This window comes from Mus pahari, chromosome 14, assembly GCF_900095145.1.
Source record: "Mus pahari chromosome 14, PAHARI_EIJ_v1.1, whole genome shotgun sequence".
Taxonomy (NCBI): Eukaryota; Metazoa; Chordata; class Mammalia; order Rodentia; family Muridae; genus Mus; species Mus pahari.
The window spans coordinates 77459604-77479354 of record NC_034603.1 but is presented as its reverse complement, the minus strand read 5'-3'; the positions used below and the strand labels follow the sequence as shown (position 1 = coordinate 77479354).

The following is a 19751-nucleotide window of genomic DNA, read 5'->3' as shown; positions in this document are numbered from 1 at the left end:
TCTGTACCTATATCCTTTCATGAGTATTTTGTTCCTTATTCTAAGGAGGAATGAAGTATCCACACGATGGTCATCCTTCTTGGTTTTTCTTGTGTTTTGCATAACGTATCTTGGGTATTCTGATGTCTTTGGTCTCTTCTTACTGATCTGATAATCACACTGCTGAATTTGTCACCTGAGTGTGCACGTGAGGCTAAAGCCCAATGTCAGGGTCAAAGTGACTGACTCCTTCATTTTCCATCTCAGAGGAAATGATTAATTGAAAATAATTACTTGTGTCTCTGAACAGTGAGTTTACATCATATGTTATTTACTATAAAATGTTGTTTATTTCTACCATGACTTATATCTGTCTGTGTTTTTTTTTTAACTTGTGAGTATTAGCTGATAAAGTACCTCTTTATTTTTTCAGAATAAGAAATATTAAAAAGGAATATAAAGGGAAGTCTGGGAAAGTGGAGGCTTTGAAAGGTAAAGAAAAATATTTCATTCTATTTATTTGATGTAATTATGAATACCCAAGCCCGTGAAATGTTCAGGAAGAAAATGTAAATATAAGGACAAGACACAACCAAAACCAAAAGACAAAGGCAAAAGAAAGAAGCAGAATGCAGGTGACCTAACTGTTCCCTCTGGGCACCAAAAATAATTCAGAATTTATTGTAAAATCCTCCCTGATATTCCATGGATTTACTGATTTACAAAAAAAAAAAAAATACGATCAAACTGTGATAAATATAGACTTATTTTGCTTTTTACTGTGGTTTTCATAAACACATTTTTTATATTTTAGTGTCAGGAAAGAATGTTACAACCTGGTAAAACTTTCAGATAGCCATGGAATTTACACCGTTCAACTGAAAGCTACAGTATACATGCAGAGGACATGACCCAGGTTGGGTCTGTTTGCTGCTTCAGTTTGTATGATCTTAGCGCGGTCAATTTAGAGGAGCTTGTTTTCCTGGTGTCCTTGTTTCCCTTGATCCCCTCTGGCTCTTACATCATTTCCACCTTCTCTATTCCGAGGGGTTCTCTGATCTCCGAGCAAAGGATTTGATGGAGACATCCCATTTAGACCTGTGCGTGTTCCAAGGTCTCTCTGCCTAATGGCTGTGGGTCTCTGTGTTTGTCCCCATCTGCTGCAGGAAAAAAACAAAACAAAACTTTTCTGATGATGGCTGAATAAGGCGCTGATCTATGATATAGTAAAACATCATTTTCATTGTTAAATTTTCTTTTTTTGAAGACCAGTATTATCTGGTTTTTCGCTAGGTCTCTGGGCAACCCAGTCTCTAAGTTCTTGGTCACTGAACTGGAGGTTGTAAATTATGAGTTCCATCCTGTGCGGTGGGGCTTAAACCAGACCAGAAATTGGTTGGCTACTCCCACAGGCTTTGTACCACCTTTACCCCAGCACAGTTTGCAGGAAAGGGGTTGTAGCACAAAGATTTTGTAGCTGGGATGGTGTTTCTGTTTTCTTTTGGTAGCCTGCAAATTACATAAGACATCAGAAAAAATTATATAAGACATTTTATATAATATAAGACAAATTATATAAGACATCAGAACATAGGGGTGAAAGTTCTATGTAGGCGCCAACTCGACCTCTCCATGCTTAATGCGCTGTGTGGGTGTTGTCTTTAGCAGTGGGGCCTCACTGTCAGTTTGTAGAGAATAACTTAGAGTCTTGGCAACAGTCTGGGTTGTCTGGAGGTCTCCATGGGACCCCTTTGGCCAACAACTCAATTGGATGTGATCTAGTCACAGTACTGAAAGATTTGTTTGGTAACAAGGGAGGACCAGTTGGGATCGCATCTCTCTCATTGCTTGGAAACATCATTAGCATCACCTTCCTATATTTGAGGAAGTTTCCCCGGCACTAGGCATCCACACTGACCCTCAGAAGGCCCTCAGATCCAGTTGTCTTTCCCTGCTTTCCTTCCATCTGCATTATTGCTTCTTCCTCTCCACACCCGATCTTTGTATATATTGGCTATTAGTCCTCTATGAGAAGTGGAGTTAATAAACCCCTCTTAGCTCAGCATCACTCTTCCCTTTGAGATGGAGACTTTTATGATTCAGTGTGTATGTGAACAGCTTTATTCTTCAAGTTCTTCTCACTAAACACCACCCAGACCTGCCATTCTCTTCTTTTGAGTTTGACTCAGGGTATCTTAAGGTATTTTAAAATTTAACATAAAATTCCAGAGCCCTCTCTAAAATGTCTCTTCTTACAGGCAGTCTTTGTGGCTGACCTGGATTACCTCTGAGAACTTGCCTTTACAGTCTTCCTGGCTAAATAATACTGCACTATATGAATAACAGGTCAAGGGAAACTCTTTGTCTCTATGAAGATCAATGTCTCCTGAAGATGGGTTTATCAGAGCAGAGCCACCGAACAGCTCCACATTTTAAGGATTCCTGATTCATATTTCAAATCACTTACCTCTAAAACCATAAAACCCCAGACTTACGAGCTAAACACAATTAAAACAACAACAGTGACAGACATTTAATTCTAAAGCCCTTAGTGTGTATTGGGAACTACACTGAGAGCTTTACGTGAGATTTTTCACGTTTAACTATGAAATTCTTATTATGCTCTCTTAATACTTCACTGATGAGGAAAGCAACTTTTTTAAAAAACCAAACTGTAAATTCTTTTAGTAACAGGTATCATAAACAGATAGTACTAAACTTACTTAAAAACCATGAGTGCCACACCAATGAATATACAGCCCATGAATAACTTAAGATGTATTTCCCATTTAAAAAGGCAACAAACACATAACATACAAAAACAAACAACTTTCATATTTAGTTGTTGCTGTGGTAATGATCGGGTTTAGGGTAGCCGATGCCATTTTCCACTTGTTCTTGAAAATGCTATGCATCATTATTTTATTGTATTTAACTTATCTCGTAATTAATTAATTAGTGTGTGTCCATGCATGTGCATGATGTGTTTATGGAGGGGGGTGCATGAACCACAGTTCTTCTCTGGCGGAAGGTGGAGCTGGTTCTTTCACTTCTGCCCGTGTTCTGGAGATAAAACTCGGGTTGCCAAGCTTCCTCAGCCAGAGTCCTTACCCACCGATCCATCACACCAACCCATGTTATGTATTTTTTATTTAAAAACTACAAATATTCCAGGCCAGGTCAGCCAGGTCTACTCAGCTACAACGAAACCAAACCCAAACTCAAATATAAAAGTTGCCAAATGTACGTTTTTAGTTGTGTAACATTGTGGTTTTGGTTTGGTTTGTTTGAGACAATGACTCTCTATGTAACCCTGGATGTTGTGGAATCTCTGTGTCCACAGGTTGGTCTTAAACTCATAGAGGTCCTTCTGTCTTCTCTGCCTCCTAAACACTGGGATTAAAGGCATGTTCCACCACACCTAGCACAAACTTGTTTTTAAGTGATTTGCCTTTAATTTGAAAGGTAATTTGCTAATCTTTATTTTATAAATATTTTGGTCCATTTCAGATTTCTGCTAGTCTCTGGATCCTAAATGAATAACATATTGTTGCATAGAGTTTACTGATATCTGTGTGTCAGTAGCATTATTTAAATTACCATGTTCTTCAAGTATTATGTAAAGAATTGCTAAATTCATCATGAAATTCAGTTGTCTTGCTCCGCGTGTAGGACTAGTCCTGTCTAGTACTCTGTTGTTGATAATGTTAATATCTTATACTAAAATAGGCTTGTTCTTGGATATCTATGAGAGTCAAATCACAGCAATTCTGGGCCATAGTGGAGCAGGCAAATCTTCATTACTCAACATCCTCAGTGGATTGTATGTTCCAACTGCAGGTAAGCGGAAAGCAATACCTCACAGACAAGATATCTGATAAGAGAATGAGGGTGGATATATATGCCTGCCATTTAAAATTCTATGGCTCGATGATTATCTAAAGTTGCTTCCTAGAACTATAGGATTTCGAATAGACTTCTCACTTCCCAGATTTCACAGGAATCACTTATATCCTATGGTGTGTTACCTCAGAGAAAACGTGCTACACAGTATCTACACTAGGAATAGTACTTGTTAGTAAAGTTGTAATTTTAAAGATTTATGAGTGTATGCCACAATTTTGTTGGATGAGATCTCCAAAAATCAATGAAATGAAATGTCAGCTTGCTAACCTTGAACTATTTTGATTTCTCCTTTTTAGGGTCAGTCACAGTCTACAATAAAAATCTCTCTGACACGCAAGACTTGAAGGAAGTCAGGATGATGATTGGCGTTTGTCCTCAACATAATGTCCAAATTGATGCGCTCACCGTGAAGGAAAACCTCACCCTCTTTGCTAAAATAAAAGGGATTCTTCCACAGGATGTAGCGCAAGAGGTTGGCTGTGTGGTTACCTTATCTTAGCTCCCCATCATTAACCATGTTCAATCATGACCTCAGAATCCACTCAGTCACTTATCCACCTTCTTAGGAATGACTGTTAGGCAAGGAAATCCTATAAAAATACCTTCTTCGATGGGCAGTTAATTTTATAAAAATATGGATCGTTTTGTGTTTGGGGCTTTGTATATTTCTTGTACAGGTACAACAAGTCGTATCAGAATTGGACATGCAGAATATTCAGGACGATCTAGCTGAACATTTAAGTGAAGGACAGAAGAGGAAGCTCACTTTTGGCATTGCCACTCTCGGAGATCCTCAGGTAAGTAAGATTTAGGCCCAGGAAGAACGGAGATTGTGTCTCAGTAAGAGTCATGCAGGGCTTTTAGCTATCATAACGTATCCGGCAAGAACTGGCTATGCTTTCGTCTACACGGATGTACTATAGTTACTTCTAGGTATTGTTTCCCACACTATTATGTGGAAGTAGTTAACGAGAAGGGGTGGTATATTGACTATCCATATCCTTTATAGATTTTGCTCTTAGATGAACCTACTGTAGGACTCGATCCCTTTTCGAGGCAGCGAATATGGGGTTTCCTGAAGGAACGGAGGGCAGACCACGTGATCCTCTTCAGTACTCAGTTCATGGACGAGGCTGACATCCTTGCTGGTAACTGATAACTTTACTTCAGTGTCATGATGAAAACGTCGGGGAATTTATATGTGACCTTTATTCCTAGGGTTAAGGGCCCTGGACTCCACCTCAACTCCAGAGGGTTCTGGAGGGTGTTGGAATCCACTCCTCTCCTGGAGTTCCACACTGGCTATACAGCTTTTTGGGTTGTGGCCAGTAGAGAAAACTTGTGGCTGTTTTCAGATCATTTGTATGTTTACTTAAACTCCCAAATCTTTGATATATGTTTACATGAAAACTAGCTGCCTGTTCCTTATTAGCCAAAGAATATAATCCTACGTAACCTGAAGTGATACCTATCTTTCCTTTTAGGAAATGTGGGAGGAAACTTAAAAAGATTGGCATTGTGAGCTCCGATTTCATACGTTTTAAGATGTGTTTCTAACTTTGAAATGTCCGGGAGGCACGGTCATGCCTCATAGAGCGTGCCTTTGGAATTCGGAGACTTTATTTTTTTCTTGCTTTTCTTTGCTAGAGAGGAAAGAAATACTACAGTGTTCTTTGATATTTGCTTTTTTTCCCCTCAGATAGGAAAGTGCTCATCTCCAACGGAGCTCTCAAGTGCACGGGGTCTTCTGTCTTTCTGAAGAGAAAATGGGGTCTTGGATACCTCTTAAGGTAAAGAATCTTTGAGAAATGACTAAATAGATAATTTTAAAAGGTCTGTTATTTTTTTTTAACTCGTATCTGTGTGCCATGCATGTCAGTGCTTGAGGAGGTCAGAAGAAGACATTGGGTCCCCTGGAGATGGAGTTTTAGGCAGTTGTGAACTGCCAGACTTAGGTACTGGGAGTGAAACTCTGGTCCCCTGGAAGAGTCTCAAGAGCTGCTGACCACTGAGGCATCTTTCCAGCCCAATTTGTATGCTTTAATAGTGGTACACCAGAGGTGCACATTTCTGAGAGAGAATAGGTCTCTAGCCTTATCTCTGACAGAATGGATTGAGAACTGCTTAGTAAACACCTTGTCTAGTTCCCTGGCTTCTTCTAATCTGTACCAATGTTAACCATAGCAAAATGTCTACATTATAAACCAAAGCTCTATGTTCACCATGGGAATGCATTGCCCAGGTTGCCCTCTCTGCACTATTTTTCTTATCTCTTAAGAATCCAAGGAAATACTTTCAGAAACCAGTATTTGTAGGGACTGAATACGGCTCCAGAGAGCCGTGACACCCATGTCTAACAGAAACTGAGTGTAGGCTAAAAGAATTCTAAAAGACAAAATCCCCACTGAAAAGTAAAACAAAAGTGTTTTGATCGTCTACCAATTTCTCCATTCACTGGCAAATGCACAGATTACTTTCCTCTGGAAATCTCTTTTGTATAATATCACCCCCTCTGTCTGCTCATCTTTATACTATGTACCCCACATGAACTGCAGTAAGTATGCATTTGGAAGGCAGCCGTGTTCATCTCTGTACCACCAATGGCAATCTGAGTGTGTATGTGTTTGTGTGTGTGAGTGTGTGTGTGAGTTTGTGTGAGAGTGTGTGTGAGTATGAGTGTGTGTGTGTGTGTGTGAGTGTGTGTGTGTGTTTGTAGCTGTTTTGAGTTTATACATATCCTGTGTATAGACGATTTTTCAAGCTGCTGGATTATTTTTATTATTACTCATTTTGCTTGTTTCATAAAGCTAAGAAATGTAATGTTCAAATGACGTGTGTATGTGTGTGTGTGTGTGTGTGTGTGTGTGTGTGTGTTAGCAGTTCAATATGTAATTACTTGTCATGATTTTGTTTTGAAATCCTAGTTTGTTTATGGATGAAACGTGTGATTCAGAGCGGCTAACATCCTTCATCAATCACCACATACCCGATGCTAAATTAAAAGCAAAAACCAAAGAAAAGCTTGTGTACATTTTGCCACTGGAAAGGACAAGTGAATTCCCAGGTAAAATATCTGACCACGATGGAAAAAATTAGAGAAAAACTTTGAATTTTGTCATTATTTTTGTTATTTAACGGACCTACATTTTGTCTCAGTCTTTATTATTCAACACAGGTTAGGATGAAGATTTGAGTGCACTGCCGTTATTGAGTCACTGAAAGCAATAGCAGGGAGGAGCCATGAAAGAGGACAGAGAAAAACCTAGGAAAGCTTGCATCCTTGAGCAGGGTTGCACAGTGGACAATAGAAGTGTAGCACCACTGGAGGAAAGTGAGAGTCAATGTCCTCCCAGCTACGCCAGTGGAGAGATGTGGGGAAACAACTCACTCATTTCCCCCATCTATCATTAGTTAAAGGACATACTCAGGAATATTAACTCTTCTTCCTTTTGGCTTGCTCTGAAAAGTAACTTTAAATGCATCTAAGGTCAGAAAAACAAATCTCACCAGGTAGTTGTTTAGTAAGCAGATTTACTGTATCTTGTGATGACAGTAAAGATGAGGATGTGACTGGAAGGTCTTTGGCATAAGAATTTTTGTATTCTTATCTTATTGCACATTTATGTTTCAAAGGAACACATAGTTTATTTACATAGCATGGGCTTCCAGACTGCTGGGTAACAGCCACAAGCTATGTTTTTTTTTTTTTTCTTTTTCTTTTTTGCTAGGAATGGATAAATTTGTAGGATAGTTGAATGGCTGATGGAATCTGAGGATCATGGGTATGGGTTAGGAACTGGATTTGTGGGTGAGTGGAACAAGAAAGTTGTTTAGAACTGAAACTCAGAGAGAGAGAGAGAGAGAGAGAGAGAGAGAGAGAGAGAGAGAGAGAGAGAAGTTATGAAGGATGTAGGAAATGAAAGTTCTAGTAAATTTTTCCTCCAAGCTGTATCCACAGCCCAAGTAAATTGCTTTGTTAAAGACCAAAAGAAAAGAAGGAATTGAAGAAAGGGAGAGGAAATAACAAGAAAAACAAACCAATTTAATGAAGTTAGAAAGGGCACGTAGCAGAGACACAGGGAGCCAGGGAGGTTGGAGAGGAGAGTGGGGCTGAATATGCAAATACATTGTATGCATATATAATGATTTTCAAAGAAATAAGTGCAAAGATTATATTTACAACTAATAAAAGAGTTGTTCATTGAAATTAAAATACGAAGGTCTTGGTAACCTAGAAGAGAGCAGCTTCTATGTAGGGGAATGGATGGCATATGTTCTCGAGCTGTTCGTAAGATGTGACAGACTAATGTGGGTAAGTTTTGGAGACAGACACATATACAAAGAGGGATGGGAGGAAGGCATTATTTGCCTTAGTTTGGTGGACCCCATAGCATTCTGTCTGACCCAGCAGGTATAGAAGAAAATTATGATGGAAGAGAGAGGAGATCACATTGGGAAGTCCTTGGAGGATAAAGTTCAGAGCATAAATAAAAGAAGGGATAGCCTTAGAAGAAGCAGTTGCAAGTGTTACACACGTACACAAAGAAGCCCAGATATAGGCAAAGGCTTACATGGGTTGCTGTATGGCTGGAAGTAGACTATGGTCTTTACGACTATTCATATTTCCTCAGAGAAGTCTGTAGGAAAATGAGAGTCCAAGAATATAAGATAGAGCAAATCACCTTGAAGATGAAGTTTAGCATAGTAATTTCTAAGAAACTGATTTTACCTTTAAATTATGACTGGATTGCCAAGAGATGAGATTTCTGAACAACATTAAATATCATACGTAAGACAAATGTTAATTTACTAGAGTTAGTGTATTTATGTCATTTTGAAAGTTTACATATTCTTTCTGTTGGCTTAGAGTTCTTCAATGATCTCGATAAATATTCTGGCCAGGGCTTGATGAATTATGAAGTTTCCATGTCAACACTGAATGAAGTCTTCATGAACCTGGAAGGAGAACCAAGTACCACACAGGGTAAAAAAGGAGAACCAAGTACCACACAAAAACAATTAATAAAAGGCCATGTATCAATTTAGCTCTTGTGACTCAGTGGTGGAGCATGCCTTTAATCCCAGCACTCGGGAGGCAGAGGCAGGCAGATTTCTGAGTTCAAGGCCAGCCTGGTCTACAGAGTGAGTTCCAGGACAACCAGGGCTACACAGAGAAACTCAGTCTCGGAAAAACAACAAAACAAAACAACAAACAAACAAATAAACAAAGAAGTGTGACCACTGGAACTGTGGCTTCATTGTTTGACATGGGCTGTTGTGTTTTCTGACCTCATCAGTATGGCTAGCCAGAGGTTCATTCTTAAGTGCTGATAAATGACTCTTTGGAAAACTAGCTACCTAGCATTACAGCAGTTCTATCTCCTGATGGCAGTGTTCCTTGGCTTCTTTGAAGCATTTAATGTTCTTTTCTCTCTCTCTTTTTTATTAGATATTTTCTTCATTAACATTTCAAATGCTATCCCCAATGCCCCCTATACCCTCCTCCTGTCCTGCTCCCCAATTCACCCACTCCCGATTCTTGGCCCTGGCATTCCCCGGTACTGGGGCATACAACCCCCAGAGCATTTAATGTTCTTAATCAGAGGTATGGGGTCTGACCATTTACTTCTTGTAAAAATCATTTCTTGCTTGGTAAGAGAGAAGGCCTACATAGAGAAAATTCTTACCAACTTCTAACTAGTTTATTGGGATATAATAACCCATTTTTGATGTTTCCCCTTTTACAGGTAGTTTGTTCAATGTAGACAAACACTAGGATATACCCATATCTCCTGACTGTGATAATTCTTTCAGTAAATGCTTGACACCATTTTATAGATGAGAAATTCAGAGTTAAGAACAGTTAGACAGCTGGGCGTGGTGGTGCACGCCTTTAATCCCAGCACTCGGGAGGCAGAGGCAGGTGGATTTCTGAGTTCGAGGCCAGTTTGGTCTACAAAGTGAGTTCCAGGACAGCCAGGGCTACACAGAGAAACCCTGTCTCGAAACAAAGAAAAACAAAAACAAACAAACAAAAAGGAACAGTTAGACGATTATTCAGAAGCCATTCTGCTTATAGCTCACATGTCTGGGCTGCATAGCTACATTAAATATTTTCATAGCTGATGATCTTTTCCTTTCAAGTCCAAGTTATTGACACCTTAGTATTAAATATGTAAGCATTGATAACTGCTGATCCCATTGAAGAGGCTTATTTTTGAACTCCTTCGGAATAGTATTACAATTAAATATTTTACCTTGTCATAGACTGAGCATACCCAATTATCCCTTTTCTGAATTCTTGTTCTGGTATATATATTTAGCAGATATTCTCAGGGAGTATACAGAGATTTGCTATTATGCTATGTTTCATATTATGCTATGTTTCAATGTAACTCAAGACATTTTTACTAATTTAAAATTTTTCATTATAGTGCAAATTATAAAATATAACTATATAAAAAGGAAATACTAAAGGTGGTGATGTTATACAAGCTTAATGAGGTATTAGAAATGTCATTTAAATAATTGCTTTGAATAGAAGTATAAAAATAAGATCAGACATGATAATTTAAGTTTTTATGATGTGAAGTTTACTGTGCCTTAGGATATTCATAAGATCTATGTGTGTTTATATAGACTTCGAGAAAAGAGAAACAGTAACAGGCACAGAAAGCTTAAATGAGATGGCGGTGGTTTACACTTCTCTCTCTCAAGTTCAGAAGACTCTGAATACCATGAGCCTCTGGAGAACACAAGTCTGTGCTGTAGCGCGGCTTCGCATCTTAAAACTAAAACGAGACAGAAAAGCATTTTTGATCATGTGAGTATCAGAGTCCTGTAATTTTTAAGATAAAAAAATTTAAACCACCGGAACATCTACAAAATAAAGCACATTACCTAGTATTTCTGCTAGACAAGAGATAAATACAGTAATGGTTTGACTGACAGAGGGATTGCCTGAATATTAATTCTTGATTTGGCTCATGAATGCATGCTGTTTGATTTTTCCTAATCAGATTAAATAACATTTATTTAACAACGCTTTTTAGTGGTGTGACCTGCTGAGATACTGCTTTTAGAATGTCAGCACTTAACATTATGGTTGCTATAAAGTAGAATAAATATCTAGCAAATAGTTGTGGAATATATTACTGAAGAAGCCAATGCCATGGAGTCTTTTGGTAACTTTTCTTTATTGTTTAGTCTACTGCTTCTTGGACTTGCTCTGCTCCCACTGGGTATAGAATACATGGCTAACACTTTGATAGAGGTAAAAAACAACTGGGAATTTAAAACAGACTCGTATTTCCTGTCTCCCGGACAACTCCCTCAGGGCCTGCGAACCAGCCTATTGGTCATCAATAACACAGGTGAACAGAGATCAGCATTTTAATACAGAAATAAAGCTTTAACCGTTAAGTGGTACAGGAGGGCAGAGGAAAATTCAGCAGAAAAAAAATGTGAATTTATAGAAAGTGACTTGTGAGGAGCAGTACACTGGCTCCTGATTTGGGAGAGGACAAGGCTGATGGGAACATGGGACAATTATGTTATTCATGAAGCATGCTCATAGTATGCTAGGAATACTTTATATTGCTCAAGAATTTTTTACTTGTTTCCATATTGCCCTCTGCTATCAAAAATCACACCAGAATCAAATATTGAAGATTTCATACAGTCACTAAAGCATCAAAACATAGTTTTGGAAGTAGATGACTTTGAAAACAGAAATGCTACCAACAGCCTTTCCTACAACGGAGCTATTATAGTTTCTGGAAGACAAAAGGTATGTTTTTCTCTTGGTTTTTATATTTGTGACTACACATACTCAAACGCAATATCAAAGGTCTACACTTTAATTGTTTTAAATCTATAGAAAAGTAATATATAGTAACTCAGCAAAACATGTTAGTCCACATTGAATAAACATTTTGGTGAAACATTTTCTATCTTTGTTTTAGATTAAATAATTTTGCACTCAAAGGGAATGGGTACATTGGTTAAACTAAATAACGTATTAAACCATAGTCACTAATTAATGTAATTATGAATTTAACTGCTTTTATCTAAGTTAAGTGAGCGATGTTTTATATATTGAGAAAGTACATTAAATAATGAAATATCTACATGAAATCTAAAATGTAAAACTATTCTCCATGCACTTCAAATTGAGTATAAGTCATCAGGAATCTACCAAGGAGCACATCTGTTGCAAAGTCACCCGAATTATATGACAGATTGGCACTCAGTAAAGAGAAGAGACAAAATTAATCAAAAGTTTGTCTTTCTTCCCTGCTACATGAAAAACAAAAGCAACCCCAGAAACCTAAAAGGTGCCTCTTTTAATGTATCCTAAAAGTTTACATGTATTTTAAAACACATAATATTTAATATATTGTAAAAAAGTCATCATTTTAATGTCAACTTTGGGAAACTCCTTGTTTGACAGCTGCTTTGTGTATCTTGTGTATTTTCTACACAAACTATTGATATCATTCCCATTAAGACAATGCTGACTTTTTATGATGACTATATGCATATTTTCATAAACATTAAGTATTAACATTATCTTCAAAATTGTAAAGGTTCTATAGCAATGTAACCATGAAAATCTCTTTTATTCCATGTTTATTTCCTATATGCTTGCTCACCATAAATTGACAATATTTATGGGCAGCTTTTAAACTCTACAAACTGAAGTTTCCTTTCCTCCTTATCAAAAGAGGGATGAAGTGAGACAAAAGTTGATTACACTAGTAGCATTTAGTATTAAGTAGATTTTGGCTTAGTCCTATTCACTGTATAAGGACCTAATATAGAGTCTCACTGAAACCATGTATGAATCCATTTAGACTCCTCCTTTATGGGTGAGAAAACAAAGGCTCAGAAAAGCTAGTTAACTTGAAAATCAACACACACCTAGAATTGGACTGTTAGAAGTGTGTGTGTGTGTGTGTGTGTGTGTGAGAGAGTGAGAGAGAGTGAGAGAGAGAGAGAGAGAGAGAGAGAGAGAGAGAGAGAGAGAGAGAGAGAGAGAGATTTCTTTATTTTTCGAAGCCTTTATCTCACTTGGTTTTGTTGTCTTTTTTTTTTTTTCTATAAGGATTACAGATTTTCAGTTGTGTGTAACACCAAGAGGCTACACTGCTTTCCTATATTAATGAATGTTATCAGCAATGGGATCCTCCGTATGTTCAACCACACACAGTATATTAGGATTAAGGAAGATACATTCCCACCAGTAAGTATTACATCCGTTGATCCCAACCAATTAAAAATATGACGGCTTACATTACTCACATTTGATTGTTGACCCTAAGGACAGTTAATATGTTCTCAGAGTTGTATGCTGCCTGACTCTTGCCTTCAACCACTCAGCTTGTTTGCATTGCAAGAGAGAGATACACACAGGCTGCAATTTCACAATCCTGGCTTTAGGAAGTTTCTAGAAGGGAGGCATTGGTGAGAAACAGAAGTACAGATAAAACACCACCGTACTTTAGGGTCACTCTATTTCCTTTTTGGTCAACCCATCCCCCAAATGACAGCAATTTCCTATTTCTGTGCTTTGAGAAAATTTCAGATTATTTCTGACAATTTCCTTTGTGTACAGTGATTGTATTCACTTTAATTACCCTTTCTTATTCCTTTTCCACCTCTGGTGTGGGTGGACTCCATAACCCACACCAGTGTGTGGATGCTCTGCAGGAAGATGCAGCTACTTTATGCTTGTGATTGCAGTAACTTGGGACAGCCCGGAGACAGGATTTCATACTGCTTCTCTGCCTCCACTGACTGTCACAGTCTTTCCACCCCTGCTTCTCTGGTTGTTCCCTTGGCTTTGGATGGGACGACATAGGTGTCTTCTTTGGGTTTGACTATTCAATAACCACTTATTCTCAGTCAGCACTGTGACCAATCGGGAGTCTTTGCAGCAGTTGTCACCCTCTGCTACACACACACACACACACACACACACACACACACACACACACACACAAAACCGAGATCAGCATTAGTCTGTGGGGCTAAACATAATGCTTAGGAGGCATTATGGCTCTATGTATATTTATCAATACATCAATAGTACACTCCATCCCTTGTAGGTACTGTGACCTCACAGGTACAGGTTTTTGACCAGATTTACAGTAACAGTCACCCATTATCTTCCATGGAGAAGATCTCAAATGTTGTTGCAAAGCCATTAGCTCTTCCTTGAATGGTCTTGGCACTATTGCCGGAATGGTTCTATCTTGCCTGGCAGGTAAATATTGTACATCAGGGTTCACTGATGACGATTCTCTCCCAGCAGCCTACGTAACTTTCCCTGTTGTTCAAACTAGAGTCCTTTGGACAATTCTACAGGATTGGTGTAGCTGGGTTATACAGTAGCTTCATTTTTAGCTTTTTGAGAATCCTCCACATTGCTATCTACAGTAGCATCAGCAGTTTATGCTCCCACCAACAGTGAATACATCCTTATTTATTCCCCTTCTCCCACTTTTTCTCCACCACTTGTCCTTTGTTTTCTTGAAAATAACTTTTCTAACTGTGAGATACAATCTCAAAGTAATCCTAATTTGCATTCTTTGTCCAGGGTGGATGAACTTATAGGTGTATATGCCATACCAAAATGTTATAAAAAATTTAAATATACCTATAACAAACAATACAATTGAAGTGGTAATAAAATCCTTAAGATTAAAAATAAGTCCAGTACCTGATGATGTTAGTGCAGAATTCTATCAGGTTCTTAAAGAAAAATGAAAACCAGTGTTTTGCAGATTATTGAAAAAGATAGAAGAAATGAAAACCCTTCCAATCTGTACTTATGAAGTCACTATGATGCTAGTACCCAGACCATATAGAGCAGAACAGCAAAATAAGAAAACTATAGATGAATTTCTTTGATGAGCATGAACACAGAAATTCTCAGTGAAATTATCCACAAAGAAAATGGAAGAAAAATTAAAAATATTGTGATTGATCTGATTTCCTTTCAGAGATGGCTGCAGGGATTATTGAATATGTGTATATAAGTGAAATTGATTCGTCACATAAATGTCCTCAAGAACAGAAGTTACATAATTATCCCAATAGTTGCATACAATGTCTTTGACAAACTCCAAATACCTTCCATTTTGAGCTGAACAAAGACAACACCAACAGACATGCTAACATGGATGGGTGGGTGGGATGATCTTATGCCTACACAAAGAAATACAGGCAGCTAAGGAGTGTTGAGAACAGGAGACATAGTCTTCCCCAGGGAAGAGCACACCAGTTGATTATCCAATACCAACTGGTCAGCCCTGAAAACCAGTGCCTATAAATAGCATTATATAGACTGGCCAGGTTGTATTTATGTATTGAAGGATACATATGTGCCTGTACACATACATGTCCATAACAACAATTATGAAAAAGCGGCCATGAGTTTGAAGGAGAGCCAGGGAGGATGGATGGGGGTAAGAGTTTGGAGGGAGAAAAGGGAAGGGGGAAATGGTATAATCATGTTATAATCTCAAGACATAAAAGAAATGTTACAAAAACGCTAGAGAGATTAGGGATATAAGCAACATAAGAGCCATTTATGACAAGCTCATAGTCAACATCATGCCAAATGGAAAAGAACTCAGAACGGTCTCATTAAAATCAGGAACAAGACAAGGGTGTGCCCACTTTCTCCATTCTTACTAAATGTCATGCTTCATGTTGTGGCTAGAACACTAAAGCCATAGAAACAAATCAGAGATACAAATAGGGAAGGGAGAAATCAGTTTTCTTATTTAAAGATGATTTGATTCCATATATAAGAGGCCCTAAAGACTTCAACACCTGGCCAGTGACATGACGTCATGGGAAGGCCAAAGGTCTTGCAATAAATACCCTATGACATGTGTTTGATTCCCAGAATTTACATAAAGGTGGAAGGGGAGAATTCTCCACAGAGTTATACTCTGCTGATGTGACTCACACCCACTCATGCAGACACATCACACACAAATAATAATAATACTAGTAATAAAACAAAATTGTAAAGAAGACTGTGCTATGAACTTGAACTAATAAATTCTTCATCAAAGAATCAGGATGCAAAGTTAACATTAAAATCAGTAGTCTACCTAAATACACACTGAAAAGGATGCAGGAAATGAGGGCTGGGCAGATGGCTCAGTGATTAAGGACACTCACTGCTCTTCCAGAGTTCTTCAGTTCACTTCTCAGCACCCACACAATATCTTATTATAGTGGGATTAGATGTTCTCTTCTGTTGTATCAATATACATACAGAGAAGGACCCATATGCATAGAATAGATAAATAAATATTTCTTTTTAAAATACAAGACAGTGTATTTTTTGAGACAATGTTTTTCTGTCTGACAGCCATGGCTGTCTTGGAACTTATTCTATAGATCAGGCTGGCCTCAAACTCACAGAGACCTTCCTGCCTCTGCCTCCTGATTGCTTGGATTAAAGGTATGTGCCACCACCACCACCCAGCTAATAATTCTTAAAACGAATAAAATGAAATAAACCTAACCAAGGAAGCAAAATACCTCTACAGTAAAAACTTAGCATATTGAAGAAAGGATCAGTTTTATCTAGTGGCAAATTCCCTGATTGATCATCTTTAAACACATACACATAGGAACAACACTAAATGCTAAAATATTCATAGGTTTAATATATACAGTAGGCTATATATACATTTAGATGTGTGTTGTATATGTAGGTGTAACTATAATAATTAGAAAGAAGGTAATGGATTTGGGATGGAGTCAGAGGGACAGGACATGAGAGGAGCTGGAGATGTTGAGAGATGAGTGAAAATGTAAAATTCTTCAACCCCTTCCTCATTTAGCTTGAATAAACTAAGGTAGACACTAGAAAATGGGAAGATATTCTTTCCCTCTAGGTTTACTTGAAGAACTAGTACTATGAATATGGCCATCCTACTACCTACAGTAATCATAAGATTCAACACAATCTAAGCCAAATTCTATTATTCCTCTTAGGAGAAACCGTAAAATAATCTTCAAATTCATATGGAAACACAAAAGACCCCACATAGTCAAAGTGCTTATGAGCAAAATTAGTTACTGCCATAGGTTTGACTATACCTGACTTCAAGTTACACTACAGAGCATTAGTGATAAAAATAACATAGTCTTATAGCACAAAAACTGATACCAGTGGATAGAAGGTCTAACTACAAAATGATACAATTTCAATCATATGATTTTGACAAATACACCAAGAAGTCACACTGCTGAAAAGATAGCATTTTTTGGCCAATGGTGTGGAGAATCCTGAATATCTGCATTAAGAAGAATGAAACTAGTCTCTGCCCTAAAACCAACCCCACACAGATGAATGATCTCAAGATAAAGCCCAAAGCCCTGAAGGTAGGGGTGCACTACTAGATGCAGACATAGGCAGGGCCTTTCTTTGTAGGACTCAGTTGTGCAGGAATTAAGACTAACAAATGACAAACATCCTCACACAATTCAAGAGCATCTGTTCACAGCATTCTCCCACGTCATTGTTTTTGTGGTATAGACATCGCCTATGTAACCACTTGATGATCATTTCCTCCTTATTTCAAGTGTTTGTCGTGGTTATCATTTTCTGATGGAGAAGAGAAATATCTAAAACGGACTCCAGATGTTTCTTATCAGAAGCAAGATTTGAAATGAAGGAGCCCCAGGGAATCTTGGTTAATGAAAATGTGTCAGATAATGGAAATAGTGATGGAATATACCTAGTGGGTCAATGATGAACATATACTTATATATGGATATACATACACATTTATACCTGTATAAATATGTATATACAATACATATATTATACTATATGTATACACACTACATACATTATATAGTATATGTATATGCATTATATATTTATATACACTTACATCATAAATGTATATAATAACACATATGTATATAATATATGTATGTATATTATATTTATATATACATTATATTCATATGTGTTTATATACATGTGTGTTCATACCTATGAGCTAAAGTACTGTATACATGGCCATGTGATCAGGGAGGACATGGAATAATTCAAGAAGCAAGAATTTAAGGGAACTCTTTGAAAATTAAGTCCAGGGGTTGGAGAACGTAGCTTGGAGGTATAAAACTTACCTTGCATGTTTAAAGCTCTGCTGAGTTGGATCCCTAGGATCTCAAGGGAACAAAGGAAAAGTGTCCAGAAGAGACAGTTAATGGCTTCTTGATTTCATTTCAAAACAGATGTATTTAGTTTGCGTGTGTAGGTGGTGTTTTCTCTGCATGTATGTTTGCATTTCTGTATTTTATGTGCATGCAATGCCCAAGAAGCTAGAAGATGGTATGGGATCCCATGGAAGAGTCAGTTGTGAGCTCTGTGTAAGTGCTGAGAACTGAACCCGGGTTCTCTGCAAGAGTCACAGGCACTCTTTACTGTTGGGTCATCCCTCTAGCAATCTTCCCCTTAATTTTTAAAATTTATTTTATTTATAGTTTGCTCAGAATTCAGAATTCCTTCATTTAAGAGAGGAGGAACATTGTATCCACTAAACGCCAGCTTAATGCTTCTCTTAATTCTTCTCTGCTTCTGGTAGCTACCGTCTTGCTTACTGTTTCTGGGAATCTGACTATTTCACGTACTCCATGCAATGGAAGCACACAGTATTTGTACCCTCTGCCTGGTTTGTTTAACTTTGTATTATATATTCCAAGATGCTTTATCCTGAAACATTTGACATGATTTTCTTCTTTTTAAAGTTGAATAATGCTCGTTATGCATGTGTGTGTGTGTGTGTGTGTGTGTGTGTGTGTATGTATTTATTTTTGTTTCTTCACACACCTACCAATGGCATTTGAGTTATTTCTGCCTCATGGTAATTGTTATGATGCTATTAACATGGCTATCTAGATATCTGTTCAAAAGCCCTTTGCTTGTTCTTTTGGATATATAATCCGAAGTAGGTCCTAGAATATTCTCAGCTTCTGTTGTGTTTTGAGCTGAAGTCTCATGATATATGATAAGTATAGTTTTCACGTTAACAGATGATACTCTGATATTCCACTAAAATTCCTTTTGTATTTGCAGTACATGGTGCTCCTATTCTGGACTGGGATACAGGAAGCTTGCCTGTTCATACTGTGTGCTATATCCAGCGTCTCTCCACATATTGCCATGAGCAGCGTCAGCGATTATAAAGTAAGAAAGTGTGGGTAGGGGATACTAATAATTTCAATGATTTTTTTTGGGGGGGGTTCGAGACAGGGTTTCTCTGTACAACACTGGCTGTTCTGTAGACCAGGTTGGCCTCGAACTCAGAAATTCACCTACCTCTGCCTCCCAAGTGCTGGGATTAAAGGCGTGCACCACCACTGCCCGGCAAAAGCTTATTTTTAAAATGTGAAAACAGTTCCTACTTCAAAGTTAGGTGGAAAGTAGAAGGATTTTCAGATGTCTTATTACTCTGAATCTTCAAGGCAGAATAGTATATAGCTTTTGAATGAATTGTTTGCAAGCTGCGTGGAAAACAATCACTGAGGTTGACATTTAAGATCAAATTTAAGACTTAGATTCCCTTTGCACTCTGTAAATTACAGTTTTACGTCCCATTTGGGTTTGTTTGCATCCTTTGTCCAGATAAAAATGTAAGATTTATATGAGCCTGCAGTCATAATCCTGAGTCACTAACCTTGACAGAAGAAGGATAATTTATTTAATCCATCAGATTCACAACCTTAATTTCTTCTTCTTCTTCTTCTTCTTCTTCTTCTTCTTCTTCTTCTTCTTCTTCTTCTTCTTCTTCTTCTTCTTCTTCTTCTTCTTCTCCTTCTTCAAC

The 19751-nt window shown here is 37.8% G+C and overlaps 1 protein-coding gene across 3 annotated transcripts in view; it reads left to right on the top strand.

Annotated features, from left to right (window-relative positions):
• Positions 1–19751, top strand: part of LOC110331454 (ATP-binding cassette sub-family A member 6) — a 68317-nt gene that overhangs the window by 24522 nt on the left and 24044 nt on the right. For all 3 annotated transcript variants that reach the window (XM_029545733.1, XM_029545732.1, XM_029545734.1), the window contains 13 exons: positions 413–471; positions 3709–3819; positions 4182–4357; positions 4563–4682; positions 4895–5033; positions 5585–5675; positions 6810–6949; positions 8753–8869; positions 10525–10708; positions 11092–11258; positions 11541–11674; positions 12992–13129; positions 19004–19114. In XM_029545733.1, the coding sequence (XP_029401593.1) occupies positions 413–471; positions 3709–3819; positions 4182–4357; positions 4563–4682; positions 4895–5033; positions 5585–5675; positions 6810–6949; positions 8753–8869; positions 10525–10708; positions 11092–11258; positions 11541–11674; positions 12992–13129; positions 19004–19114 (1687 nt within the window). The remainder of the gene's footprint in view (positions 1–412; positions 472–3708; positions 3820–4181; positions 4358–4562; positions 4683–4894; positions 5034–5584; positions 5676–6809; positions 6950–8752; positions 8870–10524; positions 10709–11091; positions 11259–11540; positions 11675–12991; positions 13130–19003; positions 19115–19751) is intronic.